Raw genomic sequence first — 22,066 nt, 5'->3', positions numbered from 1 at the left:
GAATAACAGGGTGCTTTCTCCTCTGATTCGTTGATCATGTGTTTGTCACTGCACAACATTCAGGCTACTCCATTGGCTGCATCAACCACAAACACATTCACACCTACACACGCACACATAGCACTTCAAAAGGGTTAAACACACACAGGGAAAAGGAGTGCAACTGCAGCCGTGACATGTATTACACCCATCGACTGTTTTGATAATGGACGTAGTATCCGTGATGTCACCCATCTGTTCCTGAGCGCTGTTCTGAAGCTGTTCATCAGCAGATGCCATATTGGAAATGCTGAACTCAGCATAACTTCTGTCGAGCTAGTGTGAGTTAAAGAGGCGGGCTTTGATCCTCCTAGCCAACAGCTACAGTGTTCCCGTCTGTCAATCAAGTCAGGTGTGCCTCTCATAATGGAAAACTTGTAATCTTAATATCTTTTAAATAGTCGCGTTATGAAAAAATTCACCCCCCCTACAGTATGCCGATCGAGAAATGAGCTGTCCAGACTACACTCATTTTTTGTACCAGGCTGTAAATATGTTTATTTCTGCTGTAAAGATCGTCTTTTTTGAATGGGTGTGTATGTGATTTCCGGTACTTCTGGTGCCAGTCTCAAGCGGACACTCCAGAAACTGCAGTTTTTAAGGCTTCCGCATTGGCTTCAATTCTCGTGGTCGGAAGTTGCTGCTTGGTTACCCTCAAACAACTATTCAGAAATATGACTCATACTTAATACACAAGATAGATCTAAAACACTTAGCCGTGGGATTTATTATTATTAGCACATAAAGTTAGATAATAACAAAGATGAATTGAAGATTAAATTAACAACAACACAACAGAAACATTCATATTGCATTTGAATTTAGTCTGTAGTATGACTGTTCTGGGGGATCTGGTCTGCACGATGCTGGGCCAGATGTCACTGGATTTCCGGTTTCAGAAAGCAGAAGTTAACAAAGACCAAGCTGATAGCGAAACTGCTTCTTTAACATTTACTAATGATATAAAAAGTTATGAAGTGGTTTATATGGAGTTTCATAGTTGTCACAGCACCTTATTACGGAGTTCCCCCGATCAAAAAAGAAGAGAAAAGGGAAATCGAAAAGAGCTGTGCATTGTGGGAAACAGTATGCGAGGGAGACTGGTCCGAAGCATAATGAGATATTTTCCCGAATCAGTAGACATCCGGGGAGTTTTGGCATACTGCAGATTTTGCTCTTTTTCACATACTACATATTGAATTTTGGCCAAATCAGTACATACTGCTAGTATAGTAGGCGGCTTCGAAAGCAGCTACATTCTTTAAAGATGACCAAATCCAGATAACTGGTGCTCTAGATAGAACTATGCACTGCACACCATGGCCACAGGGGGTGCCAAAATCTCGACAGGTGCTTGTGAAGCACCTGTCGGGATTTTAAGCTGATCATGACAAAGACTGGAATTAATACTGACGCTGCTTTATAAGCCACAATCCTATGATCTGTGTGATTAATAATTATTGTACTGTTGTTTTAATGTCTAATGCGTCTGGGTGTCAGCTGGAGTGATTGCTTTCTTTTTTTACTTTTTTTTAATTTAATGTTCTTTAGTTTTTGATTTCATCGTAACAATACTTTATTTTTTCACTCTCCAATGTCTAAATAATCTCCAAAGGCATGGAAGCAAATAAAATGCTGAATGTAGATTTTTTTTAAAAGTCTAAATAATTAACATCACTTTATAAATGTTGTTCTGTTGGAGCTTAAAAGAGTTATAACATTTAGTTCCTGTTACCCAGTGTGGATCCAGCCCTCTGATGGGATTATTTTTAGATCAAAGTTATCAAAGTCCCACCTCAGCATTTCCAACAACACTAACTGGAGGATTGCGTAACCCGATCTAATCTGATTTGAACCCTTCTTCTTTAAAAAAACCTGACTCAAAGTTTTGATCCTATCAGATAGCTTTAATCAATCAGCTGACATCTGAGCTCACAAAAAGAGAAGTAAGCGTGTTGCTGGTTGAACCACCCTGCTTAGAGAAGAGCTCACAGTATGAGGATGAAGCAGGACGGGGTCAATAACAGGTAACATGAGGTGACTACAGAGAGCTCTGTGTGGTCATTGTTGAACCCTGATACTGGGACAGTCCTTCATCAGTCTGAGGTTAATGTGTGTGTGAAATACTAACCCTGGAGATATAAACACACCTGAACAGAGCGCTGTGATTGGCAATAAAAATAATTCTAACACCGTGTTGTGAAAGAAGTTGTCTTATCAATCACTTTAATGTAAAATCCAGAGTTATCAGTTATTTCATCTAGATATTATTCTTAAATGTAAACAAAGAAATCAAAAAAAAGAGGAGGTATTGCTAAAGAAAGGCAATATTTTGTAACTGGTCTAACACTTGTGAACTTACACACTTCACTCCAACAGGCACCAATTTGACAGGGTTGAAAATATGCTTTCAGTCACACTGACATTCAGAAAAACAAAACACAGAAAAGAAGAACTCCAGAGTTTAAATGCTTCATATTTTATTTGAATAACATTAATATAATATTTTATATGAGAAGTTAAAGCACTCTTATAAGGTACGTATTCTCTGTAAAGGGACTATGAAGTGAAGGCCATAAACAGTCACGGATGAAGGAGTTTGCAAAAGCAAGTTTTCACACATGCAGCGGGGCCAATTTAAGAAAAAACAACAAGACAGAAAGAGGAACCCCCGTGTGTTCATTTCAATAGAGGGTCTGAACATAACTGTTAGCACTGAAAGCACTGAGCAGCAGTGTCAGCATTCAGCCTGAATGAAGCGAGGACACAAGAAAGAGCTCAAAATAAGGGACAGAGAGGGGAGAACTACAAAACAAGATTAAAGTGATTTGTTGATTTGAAACTCAGAGTTTTCAGTATCATGAAGCTAGCTCTATTTTAACCTGATTAAATCACCATACTAACTGACCTAGCACAGCCTACCTGATGGACCAGATTATGATGACAGTGCCCTTTCACAGTTAGTGTGATAAATCCATAGAATGAAGCTGTGCAGTTACAGTAACATCTATACATCACATCACTCTGCCTTCAGTCAGTGATGGATATAATCTGACCTCCCTCTGGTTTCTCTCCTCTCTTTTTTTTTACCTGTTTACTTCAAGTTAAATTAATTCTCAAAATCTCAACAGATCATCTGTCCAGTGAAAGATAGATCTCAGCCCTTAAGGACACTGGATTATGTTTTATCTTATATCAAGAAATCTGGGTTCTGACCCCGTGTCCACAGATCTTTGTCTCTTTGGTAGCATGTTAAGATCTCTGCTGAGTCCAAATGTTCTTCATTCAGCCGACGTTTGTCTGTTTTTCTCCCCTCTTCGTAGTTTCCTCTTTTAAAGGGAGTCATGTTTCAGACTCTTCTTAAACACACTAGATATTCAAGATATCAGGAAGTAAAGATGCTGTAGTTTGAAAGTAGAGAGGACTGTTCAGTAAAATATGGCAGCTACATAGTTTAGGAGCAAACTGAACAAAGTTTAGATTTTCCAAAAAGGTGAGTTCAGGCTACTCACGACATATTGGTTGTAACTTAAGTTTAAGAATACAATGAATAGACTCAGCAGACATTTATTTCACAGTGGACGGTCTGTTCCATCAGATCTGAATAAAGTGCAATCTTCTGTCCTAAGGCCCGTGTGTGACTGCTGTCTTTGTCTTTGGAGGAGTGCAGTGATAACATGAAGTCTGCAGCAGTAGGTGGTCTTTGTTCTGAAGCTGCATTGACGTTTGCTCATTATGTAACAGAGCGGCTTCATTGTGTGGGCAGAGCCTGAATCTACTCTGATATGGATGAAAATAAAGGGCCATGGTTCACGGATTATCGGAGCCAAATGTTGCTCAAAGTGTTCACTTACTGTATGTGCTTCTATTTTTAGATATGCAAACAGAGCAAACACAGTTCAAGCGTTGCAAACATGATTTCCTCTTCTTTGGCCGTGTTGTCACTCTGGAGCTCAGATAAGACGAGTCGCTGCAGGTCACTGAGTGGTGTGAATGAAGAGTCTCTTTAGTGTTAACATCTCCCTACAACAAGATGACGGCCTCTAACGTTAATGAGGGGAGGATCTGTCAGAAAGTGGACGCTGTTAGAAATGTTCAGTCACAGTTTTATGTCTTGGTCATCAGCTGCTGTGCAGTTATCATCTGTTGTTTCTTATTGCACTGCTGCTTCACTCTGCTGTAGCTGGCTTGGCTGCCTTGATACTTTTACCCACATTTTACTTTCCGTTCACATCCATATAGCGTGTGAACATTTTAGATGTGTGTGACAAAAAAAAAAAAAATTCAGCATTTTTCATGTTTAATACCTGAATCTTTAGGCAGCATTATTTTTTGCATGTTTCTTCTTAGATTATTTTTAGTTTATTTTATTTGTTACTGTTCAAAATATGCTAACAAAACAAGACAAAGACAAGCAAACAAGGACTCAGATAAATGTAATGAAATGGAATAAAAAATAATGTTAAAATATAAAATAAATGAATTAAAACATGTGAAGAAAAACCGCAATATAAATTAATTTGTTGAACAATGATTGAAAATGATAAAATATGAAGAACAAACAATACAAAATTGTGAAGAAGAAAACAAAACAATGTCATAAAAAAGTTGTTAATTATGTAGTTAACTTTTGGGTGCTGTGCATCAGGTCTGCAGTAAGTATAAAGAAATACTGTTTTTATCTCACCTCAGCTTCATCCAAGAAGGCAAGAACAACCTCCAGATAGCTAAAAATGTCCAGAGAACCTGAGTCTCTCCATTTGTAGGACTGACATCATGTTAGAGATCCATTTCTGAAAAGAAGGAGGGAACGGGGACTTCTTTTCACTTAGAACAAGTTTCTTTGCTTGTGTGTATTTTCTTAAATTATTATCCTCAGTGTTTGTGTCTTTGCTCACATTTTGCCGTGCTCTTGGGGGGAACCTAAAAACAAACAACATTTTTGTAACCATCTTTTACTCTAATTCGTTTTTGAATATGAACGAGATCTTGAATTAAGTGTGAAATGATGACATTGCAGAAGCAGGAGGCAGAAGTGCCTGACATTCAGGTTAAATCACATTAACACACATCAGTGTAAATGATTTTCTTTCAGCACAAACTTTATTTATTTTGACAAGCGCATAAGTGTATTTGAAAAACTGGTAAAGATTGAACCTCTGAAGCTACATTTTGTGACAAGCATCCTCTTCCTCTTCCTCTCCTCAGGATGATGAGCACATCGTGTTGGAGCCAGGAGATTTATTCCCTCCATTCTCACCCCCTCCTTCCCCACGTGCCAACGACAAGAGAGGACCCCAGAGCCCCCAGCATCACCGGCTCTTCAGAGTGGTCCGGACCCCGGTCCTGGACATCGTTGGGTAAGGAACTTTCTGACTGGTTTATTTAACTTATACTGGATAAGTAATAAGGTTTTACTTTTCCTTGGCTGTGAGCTCTCCATGCTGATAATGCCTGGATACACTGTGACTAACAATATTTAGACATCTGTTTGTGCACAGGGTTTATAATGACATCATTAAAACCCTAATTAAGAGTCTTCTATGTGTTGAAAAATAATGTGTGAGACTGGAAAGCATATTTTAATGTATGAAACATCATCTGTCTCCTTTCTTACTTCTTAAAGTGATGCTGTTGTTGCCTTTATTCACACTGTGCCCTCAGGAGAGTTATACTTGTTCTTATTTTTGTCCACAGAAACAGTTTGGAGTCGGCGTTGTCTCGACCGATCACGGTTCTTGATAATGAGAGGTTCACAGTGCAGTCTGTCATCACCAAGCTCGTCTGCCCCATCGTGCTGGTGAGCAGTTAACTCCTCTAAAAAACAGCCTCCGTGTGACGTGTGCTTTCTTTGCCTCACCGGTAACTCTGACCTTTCTTTCAGGTGGCGTTCCTGCTTGTGAACACAGTCCGCTTTTTTATTGACGCTCCCAGCCTTACGCCTGCCTGCTACAATTTCTTTCAACTTCAGGTACGATCATTAAAGAAATGTGTAACTAAGACCAGAGTAAAGGTCGTATCTGGATTTATTATTGTGTTTATCATGCATTATCACCGTCATTAAAGTATATCAGTCATTACAGTCAGCCTGTCCCATCTTACAGTGTGCTGTTAATAGACTTTGTTAACCTGTACTTGCAGTTGATGGGCGTTCTGCCCATCTTGCCCCTGCTCTTCCCCGTCATGTGGGTGCTGCTGAACGCCTTCGGAGAGGCCAGAGTCCTCGCCGAGTTCAGCCGAGCGTCACCAGCTGGTCTGGTGAGACAAACAACTAAACACGTACTGAAAGGAATAAGTTCTGACTTTGTGATGTGCACTGAAAGACAGCTTCAACTACTGTGATGGAGGATTGTGTTGTATTTGTTTACTAACATCCACACACACACACACACACACACACACACACACACACACACACACACACACACACACACACACACACACACACACACACACACACACACACACACACACACAGTTTGGCGTTTGACTGATATCCTGGTTTGATTCTACATTAAAAGTACTCCTGCCTGATACTGCTTCATGCAACCGCCTCTAACGGCCAAATTCCACCAGATCCGTCTCCGATCACAGCACCGGGTCTGATAGGTTTCTATTCTAGTCAATCTGTTAATTTCCACTGGACCTGCTCCGTTGTGCTCCGTTTCTGATTCGGCAGGTTGGAATGCAACGTATCAGATACGCGAGACTTCTATTTTTGCCGGATGCCGGAGCACGACGCATCAATTCAGCACGGAGCAAATGGAGCAGGACAGGAAGTCAGGCACCAAAACAAAATGAAAACATCCGGTTAATTTTCAGAATAAAACACTCTGTGTTATCACCAAGCGGCAACCTCTGGTCTAAAAATATGAGTCAATGCGGAAGTGTTAAAAGCTGCAGTTCATCCAGGATCCGCTTGAGGCTGGCTCCGGAAGTACCGGAAGTCACATACACATGAATGGGGAAAAGACGATCTTTGCAGCATTAATAAACATGTTTACAGCCTGGTACAAAAGACGAGTGTAGTCTGAATAGCTAATTTCTCGATGTCCTCTCACTGTGAGGGGGGTGAATTTTTTTCTAATTCGGCAATCTGGAAGATATTGAGATTACTAGTCTTCCAATGAGAGGCACAGCTGCCTGCAGGAACACTGCAGCTGTTGGCTAGGAGGCTCAAAGCCCGCCTCTTTACGTCGCACTGGCTCGACAGAAGCAATATGGCTGCCGTAGCCGATTGGTCTCAAAACAGCGTTCAGAAACAGATGGGTGAGGTCACGGATACTACGTCCATATTTTTTACAGTCTATGGTTATCACCAGATTGTTTTTAACTTAACTACAACAACAAAATAGGATTTTGAGCGGAGGCAAGCCTGGAGTCATCAGTCAGAGGTTTTCAGAGGCTGATAAAGACAACATGGATGAGGAGAGGAGGAGGAGAATCCTTGATTCAGTGATTGCCGTGGGAAAACCTCGGTCACATGACTCCAGCTGTCCGGCGGCCCTGCTCCGTTACAAAAACTAAACCTGTGGGTGTTGACGGACGAGAGAGCACGGAGCTGGACCGCAGTGGATTGGAGACGGACCGGACATGGATCTGGTGGAAGTCCTGTGTCAGACTGTGAATAAACAAAATCCTCCACCTTCCTGCAGATTTTTATAAAGGTGTGAGTGCGTTTATAAGTTCCTCAAAGTGTAACTGCTGTGAAACAATCATAAAATCATAAAATAATGTCTAATTTATATTCCACCGCTTTTTTATCGGCTGCGCTCGCTCTCTTTCGCTCGCAGCAGCTTTTGGATAAAAATATGACTATAGATCCTTTTTTTTTTCATAAACGTTGGTACTTTTTCATACTGCCGGGCATGAAAATAACAGATTGTTCTGTTTTAAAGCAAGTGGTATTGAAAAGTATCAATGTACTAAAATATTAAGACACTACCGTGGGCGTCTGTAAGAAGTGAGCTCTGGAAAAGCATCACATAAGATGATCTGGGATATTTGACCCATTTTGCATTGTAAACTGTTTGAGGCAGTTATTTCAGGCTGGCTAGAGACACCTACAATTCAGGAGGAGTAATAAGAGTCTAGAAACCCATATCAGTCTAACCCCAACAGACAAAGTCATGAACACACACCCACACACACACACGCAGAGGAGACACAGCCAGGGCCTCCCTCCGTGTTTTAACTAGACTCTTCTCTTGCCCCAGCTTGCTAAGTTCTCTGAGGACACTCTAAGCAGCTACACCGAAGTGGTTTCCTCCCAGGTATAACCTCTCGCTGTCTCGCTCTCCCCTCTTCCCTCTCCTTCTCCCTTCCTCCACTCGCTTGGCTCCCAAATCCACCTGAATCCGTCTGTCTTCACTTGCTAGCTGTCCTCGCCCTCCTCTGCAACTCCCTCTCTGGACTCCCTCGTGCACAGCTACCGCCACCCTCCCACCGCCATCCTCAAATCTCAACGCATCTTTGGTTTACTTCATCCTCATCATGGAAATCTTTATGGACATCTTTTGATTCAGAACAAATCTGATGCTCCGTATCTTCACCACCTCTTTTCTCTCTCTCTCTCTCTCTCTCTCTCTCTCTCTCTTTTTTTTTTGCCGCCATGTCAGCACTTCTTTCTGTTTTTTTTCCATTTTGCACGACATGTTTATTCTCTCTTTGACTCTCTGCTTTTTGTCATCTGTGGATTTTCGCTCCACATGTCTTGACCGACCACCTCTGGATTTAAGTTTGCTCTCCAATGCCTCCAGTCATCTCTGATTTGTCATCTCAACAGCCAACCCTGTCTCTCTCTGCGATCATGTTCTCAAGCCATGATTCAAATTATGTTCCCATAACCTTTCAAAGCTCCTGACCAAACCCAATCATTGTTCTCCATTGACGTCAGGCTGAAGCACTCGGAGGAAGAAAAAGAAAACAGTACTCCCATTTGTCTTTCTGAAACCATCAGTGTTTCGTGTTCTGGCTTTGATACACAGTAAATGTTAAAAAAGCGAACACTTGATCCTGAGAGGGACTTTCACTCGAATCTGTGCCTGACCTCCCACGTCTGCTTGTCTGCCTGCTCTGCATGACTGGAATCAGCCTGATAAGCACTAAGCTGTTATTTTTCAGGTCTTTCTCTTCTCGTTCTCTTTCCTTATCTTCTTTTGATTTGAACAGAACTACTTTGACCTGATTCAAACCTGCATTGTGCAGAATAGTTATTAATGAGCTGTTTGAAGGTGCAAACCTGTCAGGCCCTTGTGATTTTCACCAATTTGATCTTTTCAAAATCTTTGTTCAATTGATTTTTGTGTGTGCACCACGTGCTTCAATGATGCTCCTAATTGCTGCCTGTTGAAACTCTGTGCATGGTAGAAATGTGCAAGTTTACTTTGACATCTTGATGGTTTTATATTGTTGTTATTTGAAGTTCCAGACACTTCAGGTAAATCCTAAACTGAACAATAAATTAATGTTAGTGTTGTCCTGCTGTGACAGTTACACTACCAGTCAAAAGTTTGGAAACACCTTCTCATTCAAGGGTTTGTATTTATTTTAATTATTTTTAACACTGTAGATTAATACCAAAGACATCAAAACTATGAAATAAAATATATGGAATTATTTAATGAACAAAAAGTTGATAAACAAATCAGAATATGTTTTATATTTTAGATTCTGTAAAGTAGCCCCCTTTTTCCTTCATGACAGCTTTGCACACTCTTGGTATTCTCTCCGTCTGCTTCATAAAGTTGTCTCCTGAAATGGTTTCTAATTAACATGAGCCTTGTCAAGAGTTCATTTGTAGAATGACTTGCCTTCTTAATTTGGAATTTAATCGGATCGCCCCTTGAGATGCAGCATCTCGTCTTCAAGGGGGTCCCAACAAAACACAAAGCAAATGAATACACACAAAACAATAAATCACAACAAACACAATTACACAAACACAGACAGCTCTCCCTCACCCTTACTCACTCCTGGACCCACCTAGCACCCCATCATTAAACAAAACCTTGAAAATAGACAGCATCAAGAAAACAAAAAGGCATCAATAAAGCACATTAACATATGTCAAAAACAGGAGCAGCTTGTTTTTAAATGATAAAACAAATTTGATTTAAAGCAGTGGATGGAGGTTATGGATTTAAGAGAAGGGGGTAGATTATTCCAATCGGATGGGGCTTTGTATTTGAATGACCTGCGACCAAATTTCTTAATGGATTCTGGGGACAATGAAGAAGGGATGCTGCGTATGTCTGAGGGAATATGAATGTGTTTGAGACCATCAGTTTTGTTGTTCAGAGGTAGGGTTAGTACACAATGGATAGCCCTATTCGACTACTGTTGTAATCCAGATTGGCATGAAACCAGGCAAAACCAGATTCTTTCATAGTTTTGAAGTCTTCAGTATTAACCTACAATGTTGAAACTAATTAAAATAAATGAAGCCATTGAATGAGAAGGTGTGTCCAAACATTGGACTGGTAGTGTACATGTACAAATTTAGCTTGTCAGATTTTTTTGATCACCTCTTGAATAGACATTATAGATTGACTGAATAGAAACATTGTACAGGAGGAACTTCAGATGTTTAAATAGATATTAAAGATGCACTTGTATTTTTGCAGTCATACAAGAGACTTATGCTCCGGTCATTTATGCAGAAATTTAGATTTCAACTAGTCTAAAGGAGCAGAATTCCGCATGCCTGGTTGCTGAGGGTGGGTACAGTAAGCACAGCTAGCACCACCTGCCTTCAGTCCTCATTGCAGGTTAACGCCCACATGTCTGTGCGGGTTACTCATTGCTCTAGTCGAGTGGATATATGTCAGTTTAACACAGTCTACTCTACATACAACGTTATCTCCATTTACTAGATCAACATACTGACAAACTTTTGCTTGTTTACATCCAGGTAGTAGAGACCTACAGCATTATGACAGTCGCCTTTAAGCAGAGCTACATCCCCTGATAGTGGAGAGTGGCTGCACTACAGCAGAGACACAACATATGACCGGCATACAATATTCATGTTCTATTGATTTGATACGACGTGTGATCAGGTTGTTCCAGCTTTGCTTTTGTTGTTGAGAATTAATTACCATTCTCATACGGTATTGACCAATCAGAATCAAGTATTCAACACAACTGGGGAAAAAGTCAGACAGCTCAGTAATAAGCGTCAGTATTTATCACTGTATATTGAGGATTCAGGGTCGCTGGTTTGGCCTGGTGGTTGAGTCGTGCACCCTGTGAACAGAGGCTGTAGTCCAAGCAGGTGGCCCACAACTTTAATGTTCATGCTGCGTCAGATTACCTGAGAGATGTTCATTGATGAAGAGAGAAGAGGCAGTGGAAGGAGGTTGCTGATTTGATTTTAGGATGGCTCAAACAGTGCTGCAGCTTGCTCCTGGCTTCTCTTCCTTGCCTTGTAGAATAGAAGCTTTGTCCTTTTTTCTTTCTTTGTAGTCAAATCAGAGATGATAAAGACTTTTCTGTTTTAATGTCTGATTTAAGGTCTTTGAGTCAAAGATTTTAAATTCAGTTTTTCAATGTATAAGTGAGTTTTTTTTTTAAAATGTGTTTAATTAATCAACTTACTGAGTACTAGCTAATTTAACCAACTTTAAGTCTTCACCGTCTTGCAATAAGAATCAGTTCTCCAAATTAATCTGTACCTGTGTGCGTGTGTGTTTGTGTGTGTGTGCTCATGTGTGCAGGAGATGCTGCGCTGTGTGTGGAGACACCTGGTGGGCGTCCTGAAGGGAGAGTCTCAGACACTCTGCTACACGTCCAGCCTTTTACACACTCTGGGATCTGTGACTGTGAGTAATACAGGAAGTGATGGGAAAATGGATGATCTGAAGTTGATTGCTGGATGATATAAGATGCGCTTCTGACACATACACGCAGTTCACAAATTAAAGTCTGTGTATTCATACATCCCTACATTATTTCCCTTATCAATACGAATCAGTCCTTACGCTTCGGGACTTACAATCTGTACTTTTAAAGTAAGAGTCTAAAGAAAGAAAATCACACTTTTAAAACTGCAGCACTGAATCACCAGGATCAACAAGTAGCAGATTTTCAGATAAAATATGTTGTAATATGTACTCAGATTAATTTCAGAGGGATTCTGTAAAAATGTCCAGCTCCATTACATAAACTAAACAATCTACATTAAATAAATAAATAGAATAAAAAAAAAACAAAAAAAAAAAACAAGTTTATTTAACCCCAGGATCCATGTTTCTGGAGCTATTTTTGGTCCTGTTTGTGCCTGTTTCTGTGTAACTTGTAAACCTTTTGTGTGTGCGTGTAGGTGCTGTGTTGTGTAGACAAGCAGGGGATCTTGTCGTGGCCTAACCCCAGTCCAGAGACCGTGCTGTTCTTCAGCGGACGGGTGGAGCCGCCTCACAACAGCCAGGACGACCTCAGAGATGACCTGTCCGTCAACTCCTACTGCAGACTGGAGACGGATGATGACAGGGACGAGGTCTGTGATTCGTTTGTCTCCTGCACTGCAGATAGATAGACGGTTGTATCATATTTGGTCTGTGCTCTTCAGAAGAAACTGACCTTTTACGATTAACTGTGACTTATTGTGCCTGCTGTGTAGGCCCAGGAGGGGGAGGCTCTGCTCTGTCTACCTGCAGAGGCCTCCACACAGCTGGGGGAGGGGCCAGAGCCAAGTGAGACATCACATGACATCACTCGCTCCTCTGATAATATCCGTCATGTGCGCCCCTGTCAGCCTGCGCACACTCGCACCAAACACCACTCTGGATCCAACGTGAGCTTCAGCCGGGACACAGAGGGCGGCGAGGACGACCCGACACAGGTTAAAAAAAACCCTCAAACCTCTCAAGTGTATATTTATTCTGAAAGTTTGACTGACTTCATCTCTGCCTCATCCTCTCCAGGACTGTGGCATGGGCTGCCCTGAGGCGGAGGCTGAGGACTTTGTGTGTGACTACCACCTTGAAATGCTGAGTCTGTCTCAGGACCAGCAGAACCCTGCCAGCATCCAGTTTGATGACCTCACCTGGCAGTGTCACCTGCCCTCTCTGAAGCCTCTGGGCCTCAACATCATGCTGAACCTTTGCAACGCCAGCGTCACCAAGCAGCTCTGCCGCTTCTCTGACCACCTGTCCAACCTGGCTCTGCAGGAGAGCCACGGCACCGTGCTGCCCGTCTACGTCCCCTGGGGTCTCTGTGAGCTCTCCAGGCTCATAGGTCAGTAAGATGGATGCACAATTTTGACATCATTAAAAGGAAGATCAAAACTGAACTTGATGTTTTTATATGAAGAACAAAAGTTTGCATTCATTTAAACTTCTGAAGAAGTACCTCATTGATGTCTCTGAGAGTTAAACTTTGTCTCCTCTCTGTGTCTGTGTCAGGGTTCACTCCTGGTGCGAGGGAGCTCTTCAAACAGGAGAACCACCTGGCTCTTTACCAGCTGCCGACTGGAGAGAAAGCCAAGGAGTTCTCTTCACGCCGCCTTCATTACTTCACCAAACGCCAGCCTCCACTCTCCCACCTCATCTCTCTGTTCGTACGAGACTCCTCCTCCAGTAAGTCAAGCACTTGATCTCTGCTTTATTGAAACATGTTGGAGTGTTTACTACTCTTCTTTTCCAAATAGATGTGAAAGTTGAGAAGATTTGTTTTGTGTTGTAACGTTGACGTCACTCTGTCTCACAGATAACGTCCAGATGCTGTCTCATGGCTCGGCTGACCTCATTCTGGAGGCCTGCACTGATTTCTGGGATGGAACTGATATCTACCCCCTCTCAGGCTCAGACAGGTGCGATAACTATCTCTGTGATAACTCTCACTTTGCAGTTTCATCCTCACGTCTTGCATTTTCCCCCATTTGTAACTCTTATCTTCCTCCTCCTGCTACAGAAAGAAGGTTCTGGATTTCTACCAGCGTGCCTGTCTGTCGGGTTACTGCTCCGCCTTTGCCTACAAACCCATGCAGGTGTCGTTGTCCAACCAGCTGAATGGGAAGTGTGTGGAGCTGGCTCCCGGTCCCTGCCTCTTCTCTGGAGTGGAGCTGCCCTCCACCACACCCATCAAACACAACTCCTGCAGAAACAGCTGGAGCTCGGATGGTATGAGTTACAGACACAGGGGTTTATATGTTAAAGGTTTATTCTGGTGTTTTTACGGCTACTTCTTTTGCTCTTTTCAAACCTCCAAACTCCATAAAAAAAAACAGTCAAAACTGTCATTTGAACTTGCAGAACAATAGAGAGCTGATTGACTGTTGCTACATGAGTTATTTTTACGTGTTATAATATGTCACGTGTATTTTTTGTTAGATCTAAACTGCCCATTCAAAACACCAAAGTTGCACAACAACACAAACAATCTAAGCAGTTAGTGCAGTGGTTTCCCAGCAGCCTTTGTGTTCTGCAGGTTTGTCTGTGGAGTCTGGTGGGTATGAAGATGCTGTTCCTTTTGAACTGAAGGGGTTTTATTGTTAGGCTTTTGAACTGTTGCAATCAAACACTTGTTAATGGTTATCATAAACACTCATCAAAGAAAACATGTTCAACAGAATGACTAGAATTCATTTTATAATCATTGTAGTATACCCCTCATCTCCTTTTCCTTGTATGTCTCTTCCTCTGTTATCTCCAGAGGGGATCGGTGAGGGTGTGGAGCGTGAAGACTGCGTCCAGGCCCTCAGTGGGCAGATCTTCATGGGCATGGTATCGTCCCAGTTCCAGGCAAGGCTGGACACAGTCCGGCTCATCGACGCACTTGTCACCGCGTGCATCCGCTTTGTTTACTTTTCCATGGAGGATGAACTCCGCAGCAAGGTGAGCACATACAGGCTCACATTGATATTTGAACTGATGCTGTTTTCACACAGAGCAGGACTCTTTTTTCACTCTGATAGCATATAACAGACGCCCGTCCTCTCTGTACATTACTTATATCTGCAGAAGTACCTCCTGGTTCCTCCAGGTTTTCTGAGGCTGCAGAAATGAGTCAGAGTTTGTTATCCGGACCAAATCAATCAAGACTTTTCTTTGGACATAAAATAGACCCCATAACATTTTTGTTGGTAGTTCCCATCATGCATTTTTTTCACAAAGTCCTGCAGCACAGCACCGCATTGTTGTTGTTGTCAAAAAAGGTGAACAAAATAAGTGTTAGCACTAAAAGTACATTTTTAATTGAAAAAATGCTAACATGCTAACTGAAACCAGTACATATTACTGGTTTGGGAAAAATAGAAAAAATGTTGTTGTACATAAATAGTAAAGGTGAATAAAATGTCACAAACAGTACACAAAAGGGATGAAGTCAGGAAAATGTACACTAAAAAGAGTGACAGGAGAGATGGGGAGGACTCCTCTATGTTTGATAGATGTTCTTCATTCAATAGTTTCCTGTGTGTGTGTGTGTGTGTGTGTGTGTGTGTGTGTGTGTGTGTGTGTGTGTGTGTGTGTGTGTGTGTGTGTGTGTGTGTGTGTGTGTGTGTGTGTGTGTGTGTGTGTGTGTGTGTGTGTGCGCGTGTGCGTGTGCGTGTGTGTGCGCAGGTCTTTGCAGAGAAGATGGGTTTAGAGACAGGCTGGAACTGTCACATCTCTTTGACTCCAAACGGAGACAGTCCCTGTGATGGAGCACCGTCCAGCCCCAGTCAGGGCTCCCTGCATGAAGACCTGAACCAAGGTACCACACAGAAACTGTGTTTCTACAAACTCTAACAATATTTATGAAGTGCCATTCACAGTCCGGATGCCGTGCATGACTCCTCTACTGACTTACTGACTATTCATTGAAGTTTCTCTAATCTTATGCCTCCAGTCTTTACAAATGAATCAGACTGTATCAAGCTGAATTAATACATTTGTAGCTCTGTTAAGACTGAACATGTTTAAGTTGATGTCACTGTGATAAGTCTACTTGTCTTTTCTAATCCAACTCCCATTAAGACATGGTTACTGTGTGCTTGTGCAGGGTAGAGGATGGGAAACACTTAAAGAAAGGTGCATTTAGAGAAGCTCTGCACATGAATAGACTGAAGAGTTTGAAAGTGCCCAATCAAGAACACATCTTAACTTAAGACAGCTCTTTTCACTTGTAACACAGATTCTCGAGATGAAGCAGAAGGTCCTCTGCTGCCAGAGGAGGAAGCTCACTCTGACCTGGCCAGTTTCCAGCCCACAGACAGCGACGTGCCCAGCTTTCTGGAAGACTGCAACAGGGTAACGAATAAAAACAGCAAAACTAGTGAACTGTTCCAGTGCAGGAATCATCAGAGTCTACAAAAGTCTAGTCTTTTTTTAGTTTAATACTTATTATAATGATGTTTCTGTTTGTTCTCCTCCTCAGGCCAAACTACCTCGTGGTATCCACCAGGTTCGTCCTCATTTGAAGAACATTGATAATGTGCCTCTGTTGGTGCCACTCTTCACTGACTGCACCCCTGACAGTGAGTCTGCCTCATCAATCACAACTCCCTGTTAACACTTCAGAGTTTAATTTCATGAAGTCCTCCTATCTAATGAGTAAAAGTCAGTAATAACCAATAAGGTCCACTTTGTAAAACAGTGATGCTCCCACTGGATGTCCTCAGTGTTTGCTCTGTAGTGATGTTACATATTCTCCTCAGCCATGTGTGAGATGATGAAGATCATGCAGGAGAACAGGGAGGTCACGTGCTGTCTGGGAAGCTCTGCCAATTTCCGCAATAGTCGCCTGTTTCTACAGAGTGATGTCAGGTAAACACACATTATATTACTACATTCATAAACATGTTTTCTCTTCTTTTCGATACTTTTTGTAGATTAAGGTTTGACCTTTGCTGTTTTAAGTTAGTTTTTATTCCCCGAAGGTAGATCTACCAAACATTGATTCTTAAAAATGAAACATTTACAAAACCAGAACCTTCCAGTAGACAAATGTATGTTTATATTCCTGGAAGTACGAAAAAACTAACCCACTAAGGAAGCGAAAGACCTGCAACTCCTGTATTCTACAAGGAGTAGGAGACGACCTACTGTACAGTGTTCTTCAATTCTCACATGAATGCCAACAGTCTCAGCCTGAACAGATTTACATATACATTTGGGTCACTGTGGAAGGTCACAGTCCAGCTACTGCCGGGATACACCTCACAACTTGGACACACCCCACAGCTGTGACAAACATGATGATTTGCACCAATGTTTGAGGGCCCATTGATCACTGATTGCAGTTTTATTTCTAAATGGAACTAAAGAAGAGTATCCGATTGTTCAAATCTGAGCATGTCATTGACAAAAGGTAAAAGAAGTTTTAGAACTGCTCCAGAAAAATGCTGAGAGTGCTTGTTTTTTTCACTGAGACCCCAGAATATATAAAAGTGGGGCCCAGTTGAAAAACCAGGCATCTACCTGGAGTTTACCACCCTGCCACCGAGGACACCTGCTATACGTGTTCTTTCACTCCCAGCGTAGTACTGAATATTAGTAAAATCAAACAAACTGCCTGTTTTTACCCTCCTTTGACTTTTTAATCTCCTCCCTCCCCCCTCAGCATTGCTCTGGACCCTCTGTACCCGTCTCAGTGTTCGTGGGAGACGTTCGGCTACGCCACTGGAGGATTCAACGGGGAGGTGGAAGGTCTGACTCCTCTGAGGCTCTCTGGTCAGCTCAACAGTCTTGGCTGTTCTGTCACCTTCCACCAAGGAGAGAGTGTCAGCATGGTCAAGCTTATAGAGCAGGTCAGACACACTGACATACACACACATTCACACACACGCAAAGAGAGAGTTCACATTTCTTAATGAGCGACTCTGTTTCAGGCTCGACACACGACCTACGGCATCCGCAAGTGCTTCCTTTTCCTGCTGCAGTGTCAGCTCAGTCTGGTCATCATCCAGGTGAGCGGAGACGTCACACCTCTGAACACGTGGAAGTTTACTCTGCATTAAGCTTGATTGTTTTTATACACACACAGATGTTTCTTGAGTAGATAAATGATTGGATGTGGTTTCTGTCTCCAGTTTTTAGCCTGTCTCGCTCAGCTTCCTCCTCCATTGAACACCACTGACATCCTGTGGCTTTCCTGCTTCTGCTGCCCACTTCTGAGGTAAATACACACACACCCACTCTAACACACACAAACATACACACACGCTTCAGATACTTGAGACCAACTTCTGATATTCAAACATTTTCCAAAACCTGATTTTAAAATAACAAACTCACAGCATGGCTCTGACTTTGGACTGTTGAGCTGAAAGTCACAGTTGATGTTTAAGTTTGTTATGCAAAACATGCCTTCTCTTCAAACACTCGCACATTACTATCGCGCTCCTGTGAAAAACAAGGTCCGCTCTACAAATTTTGCAGCTGGTCCTTTCTTTGCAGCGTTGAGGGGTGAAAGGCTCCAGAGAGTTTGGATGGGAGATGTTGCATCAGCCGTCACCATTTTGATGTGTTCTGTTTACCTGTCGGTTCCTAGTCGCTGTTTCGGACACTCAAGTCTCAGCAGAGAAAGTAATGATGCAAGATGGTTCGCACCTCCGTAACTCAGCTTGGGAATAAATCAATGTCATGTCCACTCACAGCTTGAAACAAAAAAACATGTAATAATGTAACCCATGATTTATTCACAATGACATTTTTGTTGAAAGTGTCAACTTATCATTGCACCCCTATTATTCAATAGTCAGTTTTTCATGCATGCAATGCAGTCATGAAAATGTCCCCACATTGTCTGGGTTGTGAATGCTAACAGCCAACTTTGAGTCTTTACTGCCAAACCCCCCACTTCAATGTTTTTGTTAAGTCAGGGTGAGTCCATGTGTGAATGCTGCACTCGCTCGTTCCCAACGTGTGAGTGGGCGTAGTGATGACATCATTCAAGTAGAGTAGAGTTTTACTGTGTTGGACTCTTTGCTTGCCTCAAGTGTCTGTTTTGTACTATGAAGTTTGTATTGTTGCATTCTTAGAAGACGTTGGCAATCATCATCTGTCATCATCTGATAACAGTTTATGATAGGTCTCTGGTAACGGATGCCAAGTTTTTGGTATTTCTGATGTAGCCAGCAGTTAGCAATACACCACTTCCTGCCAGGACTTCCTTTTCTGTGCAGCTTGAAAGTATACAATAAATGCAATCAATTCTTGGTTTGCTACATTCTTGGAGTAGCGCCCATTCATTTCAAGCTTTGTCAGGTCTGTCCTCAAGTGGAGAAGAAAACAATCTTTAAATGTTTGTTTGTTAAATGGAGGTGGGATCCATCATTTCTGATGCATTCCAGGAAGTCAGGAAATCTGAACGCTGATTGTCTTTAGTGACATAGCATCAAGCAGATTTGTGTCTCAGTGTAAATGTTTCATCTAGAACTGATTGTTGGCTGCTCTTCATGCAGATATCTGTTCATAGAGAAAAAGAAACCCTCCTCAGATTACCAACGATGGGAGCCGGGATGTCATTATGCTGGATTGTGTTTCTCCTGCTTTTGCTCTCCATACAGACTGTTTTTCCTGCAGACACCAAGCTTACTGGCATCTGATTGGTCAAAACTACTTGAGCTACAAACATAAACCAGAACATGCAGAACATTCAGACCCATTCATGTAGAATAAGTAAATACAGATTCATTTTATTGAGCCGTCTTTAATGTTGTAATATCAATCCAGAATTTGTCACAGTTACAAAAGACTCCTCCTTCTGCACGCTCCATCCAAACGCCCCTCCTCACCCAAAAACGCAGTACCTCAGGTTTGGAGAGATGACCGACACAGCCTATCCCCCTCCGTGTGGGACATGTGTGAAAGACCCTCTGTAGTAGACAGCTGTCAACACGCCCCCTCTTTGGAGAATTAATAAGAAGTGTCACAGCCTGCAGTATGACAGCCCTTTACTTTAGCACCCGAACCATCACTCTAACCTTCAATCAGTTTGGCAGTATCACTGCATCCACAGCGCAGCAGCTCAGTTACGAGTGCCAACACTAATGTAAAATCAAGCAGTACCTTGTTTCTCTGCTGTGTTTTGCAGAGCGTCAGACTAATGTCATGTTTGTGTTTGTTGACAGCGTCTCACTTTTGGGGAAGCCACCCGACAGTTCAGTAATGTCTGTCGCTACAGGGAAGAATCTTGATTCAATTCCAAGGAAGGTACGATGATATCGGAATGAAAAGACAGATCCTGTTATATTTTCAGAAATAAGAAGTGAAGCCCTCTGTGGAGTCTGTCTCATGATGCTGTCTCCCTCACCAGACCCAGAACTACTTCCTCGGCTGTTTCCTGCTGAAGTTCGGTCTGACGGTGTGTGCCTACCTGTTGGCCTTTGGGTTCACTCTGCAGGAGGTCTGCCTCAGAAGCAGCAACGTAACCCTACCTGACAACACCACTGCCAGCTGCCTTCACATCCTCACAGAGAGGTAGGAGAGCACATCCTCTGATTGTAGACCAGAAGAGAGGCTAAAGTTTGAGGACGCTTTTGCACAACATACAAAATACAAAGTCACATGTACAGAGTCGAGAGATTAAAGAGTAGAGGTGAGGGGACTTGAATCTTGCAAATTAGAATCATATTTTTTTTTACTTTCTACTTTTGCATGAGAGCCAATCAGGGATGAGAGAAATGTCTTTATCTGTCTGCTTTTGGTCTAAACACAGCTCAGCTTCACAGTCGTTCTGTTTACAGGATTCTGAGAGTGATGGAAGAAGAGCACAGCTTATTAAATATCATGTGGAGACAGAGATCACAGATCAAAGAGCACGCTGATTTTATACGTCTGATTTTTAATTTGTTCTCTGCAGCTCTTCAGACAACGCTCCTCAGTGGTTCATGGAGCTGTCAAACGGCCTGCTGCTCACTCAGAAGGTGATGGCAGGGTTTCTCGCCTTACACACAGGTAAGAGATCACTCTAATAAACAAAGCACTGAAGATCAAACTCACTCGTTATTTTTAAATATCCAAGCATCTTTCTTCTCTCTCTTTCCTCTCAGTGGTGATCTCTCTCAGCTACGTGCACCGCTCTCAGCCTCTGTGGAGGAAGAGTCCCTTCAGTAACACCTGGTGGTGTCTCACTGTACCTGTGGTGTAAGTCCTTAAACCCAGTTTCATAGCTGCGATCTTTGTTGGTTTAAACAGAGAAGTAAATCAACTCACCCGGCCCTTTAAGCCTTTCTGTTACTACATCCTGATCCCTTTTTTAAACCTCACACCCGTTTCTGCTCCAGTCTGCTCACCCAGGTCGTTCAGGCTACGGTGGATTTCCAGTTATGGCGAGACAGGGAGAGCCTCCTCACCTTTAACCTGGGAGACATTCCTCTGCTGGCCTGGCTGCTGGTCTCTGTGTCCCCGCTGCTGGTGGTGGTGATCAATGAAGTGGTAAAGCTGCACGAAATACGGTATGAAAGCAGGCACAGGAGGACATTTAAGAAATGTGAGGGCAGTTCTTTATGAGCCATGGAAAAGGGGATTAAAGAAGAACACTGCAGATAGACTGGTCAGAGGACAGTCTGAGCTGAACTCTTTTTTTTATATTTTAATGTTGTTTATGTCGGTCTGTAGAGCTGAAGGATTGCTATATTATGGTAAGAAGACAGGGAAGGCAAAGCAAGGGTGATTATAAGCCTGTTCACACCCACTGAGTTAGACTGTACGCTCTACCTCCCCCATGTACTTGCAGTAAATGGTCGAGGCTGGAATCGAACCTGCGATCTCTGCGACGAGGGCTATAGCCTCTGTATATGGGGCGTGCTTAGGCCGCTAGGCCAATGGTGCCCCAATCGTATTGCTTTTTTCATCTTTTTGCAACATTCATACATTTATAGAATTTCATAAACGCACAAAACAGAAAACACAGGAGAAAAATGAATAAACAAACAAATACAATTGCAACAAAATAATAATAATGAAAATAAGCAAAAACACAAATAGATTTAATAAAAACAAAAACAAAAAACATGAAAATACAATTACATACTGTGTCCTTTTTGTTTGCTCCCTCATTTTAATGAAAGAAGAGAGGAGAGCAGAGAGAGAGGAGGGAGATA

The 22,066-nt window shown here is 42.2% G+C and overlaps 1 protein-coding gene across 6 annotated transcripts in view; it reads left to right on the top strand.

Moving 5' to 3' along the window:
• tmem94 (transmembrane protein 94) overlaps positions 1-22,066 on the top strand; it is a 61,595-nt gene that overhangs the window by 33,883 nt on the left and 5,646 nt on the right. For 4 of the 6 annotated variants that reach the window (XR_004634714.1, XR_004634715.1, XM_034707756.1 and 1 more), the window contains exons 7-31: positions 5,248-5,399; positions 5,737-5,839; positions 5,924-6,010; positions 6,181-6,297; positions 8,256-8,312; positions 11,757-11,861; positions 12,362-12,535; positions 12,659-12,880; positions 12,963-13,275; positions 13,443-13,616; positions 13,747-13,849; positions 13,951-14,159; positions 14,692-14,873; positions 15,600-15,732; positions 16,153-16,268; positions 16,396-16,495; positions 16,676-16,784; positions 17,581-17,767; positions 17,849-17,926; positions 18,050-18,135; positions 20,093-20,174; positions 20,278-20,441; positions 20,824-20,918; positions 21,014-21,107; positions 21,248-21,418. Coding sequence is in view for 3 of the 6 variants with exons in the window: in XM_034707756.1 (XP_034563647.1) it covers positions 5,248-5,399; positions 5,737-5,839; positions 5,924-6,010; positions 6,181-6,297; positions 8,256-8,312; positions 11,757-11,861; positions 12,362-12,535; positions 12,659-12,880; positions 12,963-13,275; positions 13,443-13,616; positions 13,747-13,849; positions 13,951-14,159; positions 14,692-14,873; positions 15,600-15,732; positions 16,153-16,268; positions 16,396-16,495; positions 16,676-16,784; positions 17,581-17,767; positions 17,849-17,926; positions 18,050-18,135; positions 20,093-20,174; positions 20,278-20,441; positions 20,824-20,918; positions 21,014-21,107; positions 21,248-21,418 (3,413 nt within the window). In the remaining 3 variants the exon portion in view is untranslated. The remainder of the gene's footprint in view (positions 1-5,247; positions 5,400-5,736; positions 5,840-5,923; positions 6,011-6,180; positions 6,298-8,255; positions 8,313-11,756; positions 11,862-12,361; positions 12,536-12,658; positions 12,881-12,962; positions 13,276-13,442; positions 13,617-13,746; positions 13,850-13,950; positions 14,160-14,691; positions 14,874-15,599; positions 15,733-16,152; positions 16,269-16,395; positions 16,496-16,675; positions 16,785-17,580; positions 17,768-17,848; positions 17,927-18,049; positions 18,136-20,092; positions 20,175-20,277; positions 20,442-20,823; positions 20,919-21,013; positions 21,108-21,247; positions 21,419-22,066) is intronic. The other 2 variants (XR_004634716.1, XM_034707757.1) reach the window with 1 other exon arrangement.

The sequence above is a fragment of the Notolabrus celidotus genome, chromosome 18 (assembly GCF_009762535.1).
Source record: "Notolabrus celidotus isolate fNotCel1 chromosome 18, fNotCel1.pri, whole genome shotgun sequence".
NCBI lineage: Eukaryota > Metazoa > Chordata > Actinopteri > Labriformes > Labridae > Notolabrus > Notolabrus celidotus.
Note: the sequence above shows the minus strand (reverse complement) of the source record. Positions and strands in the feature narration are given on the sequence as shown.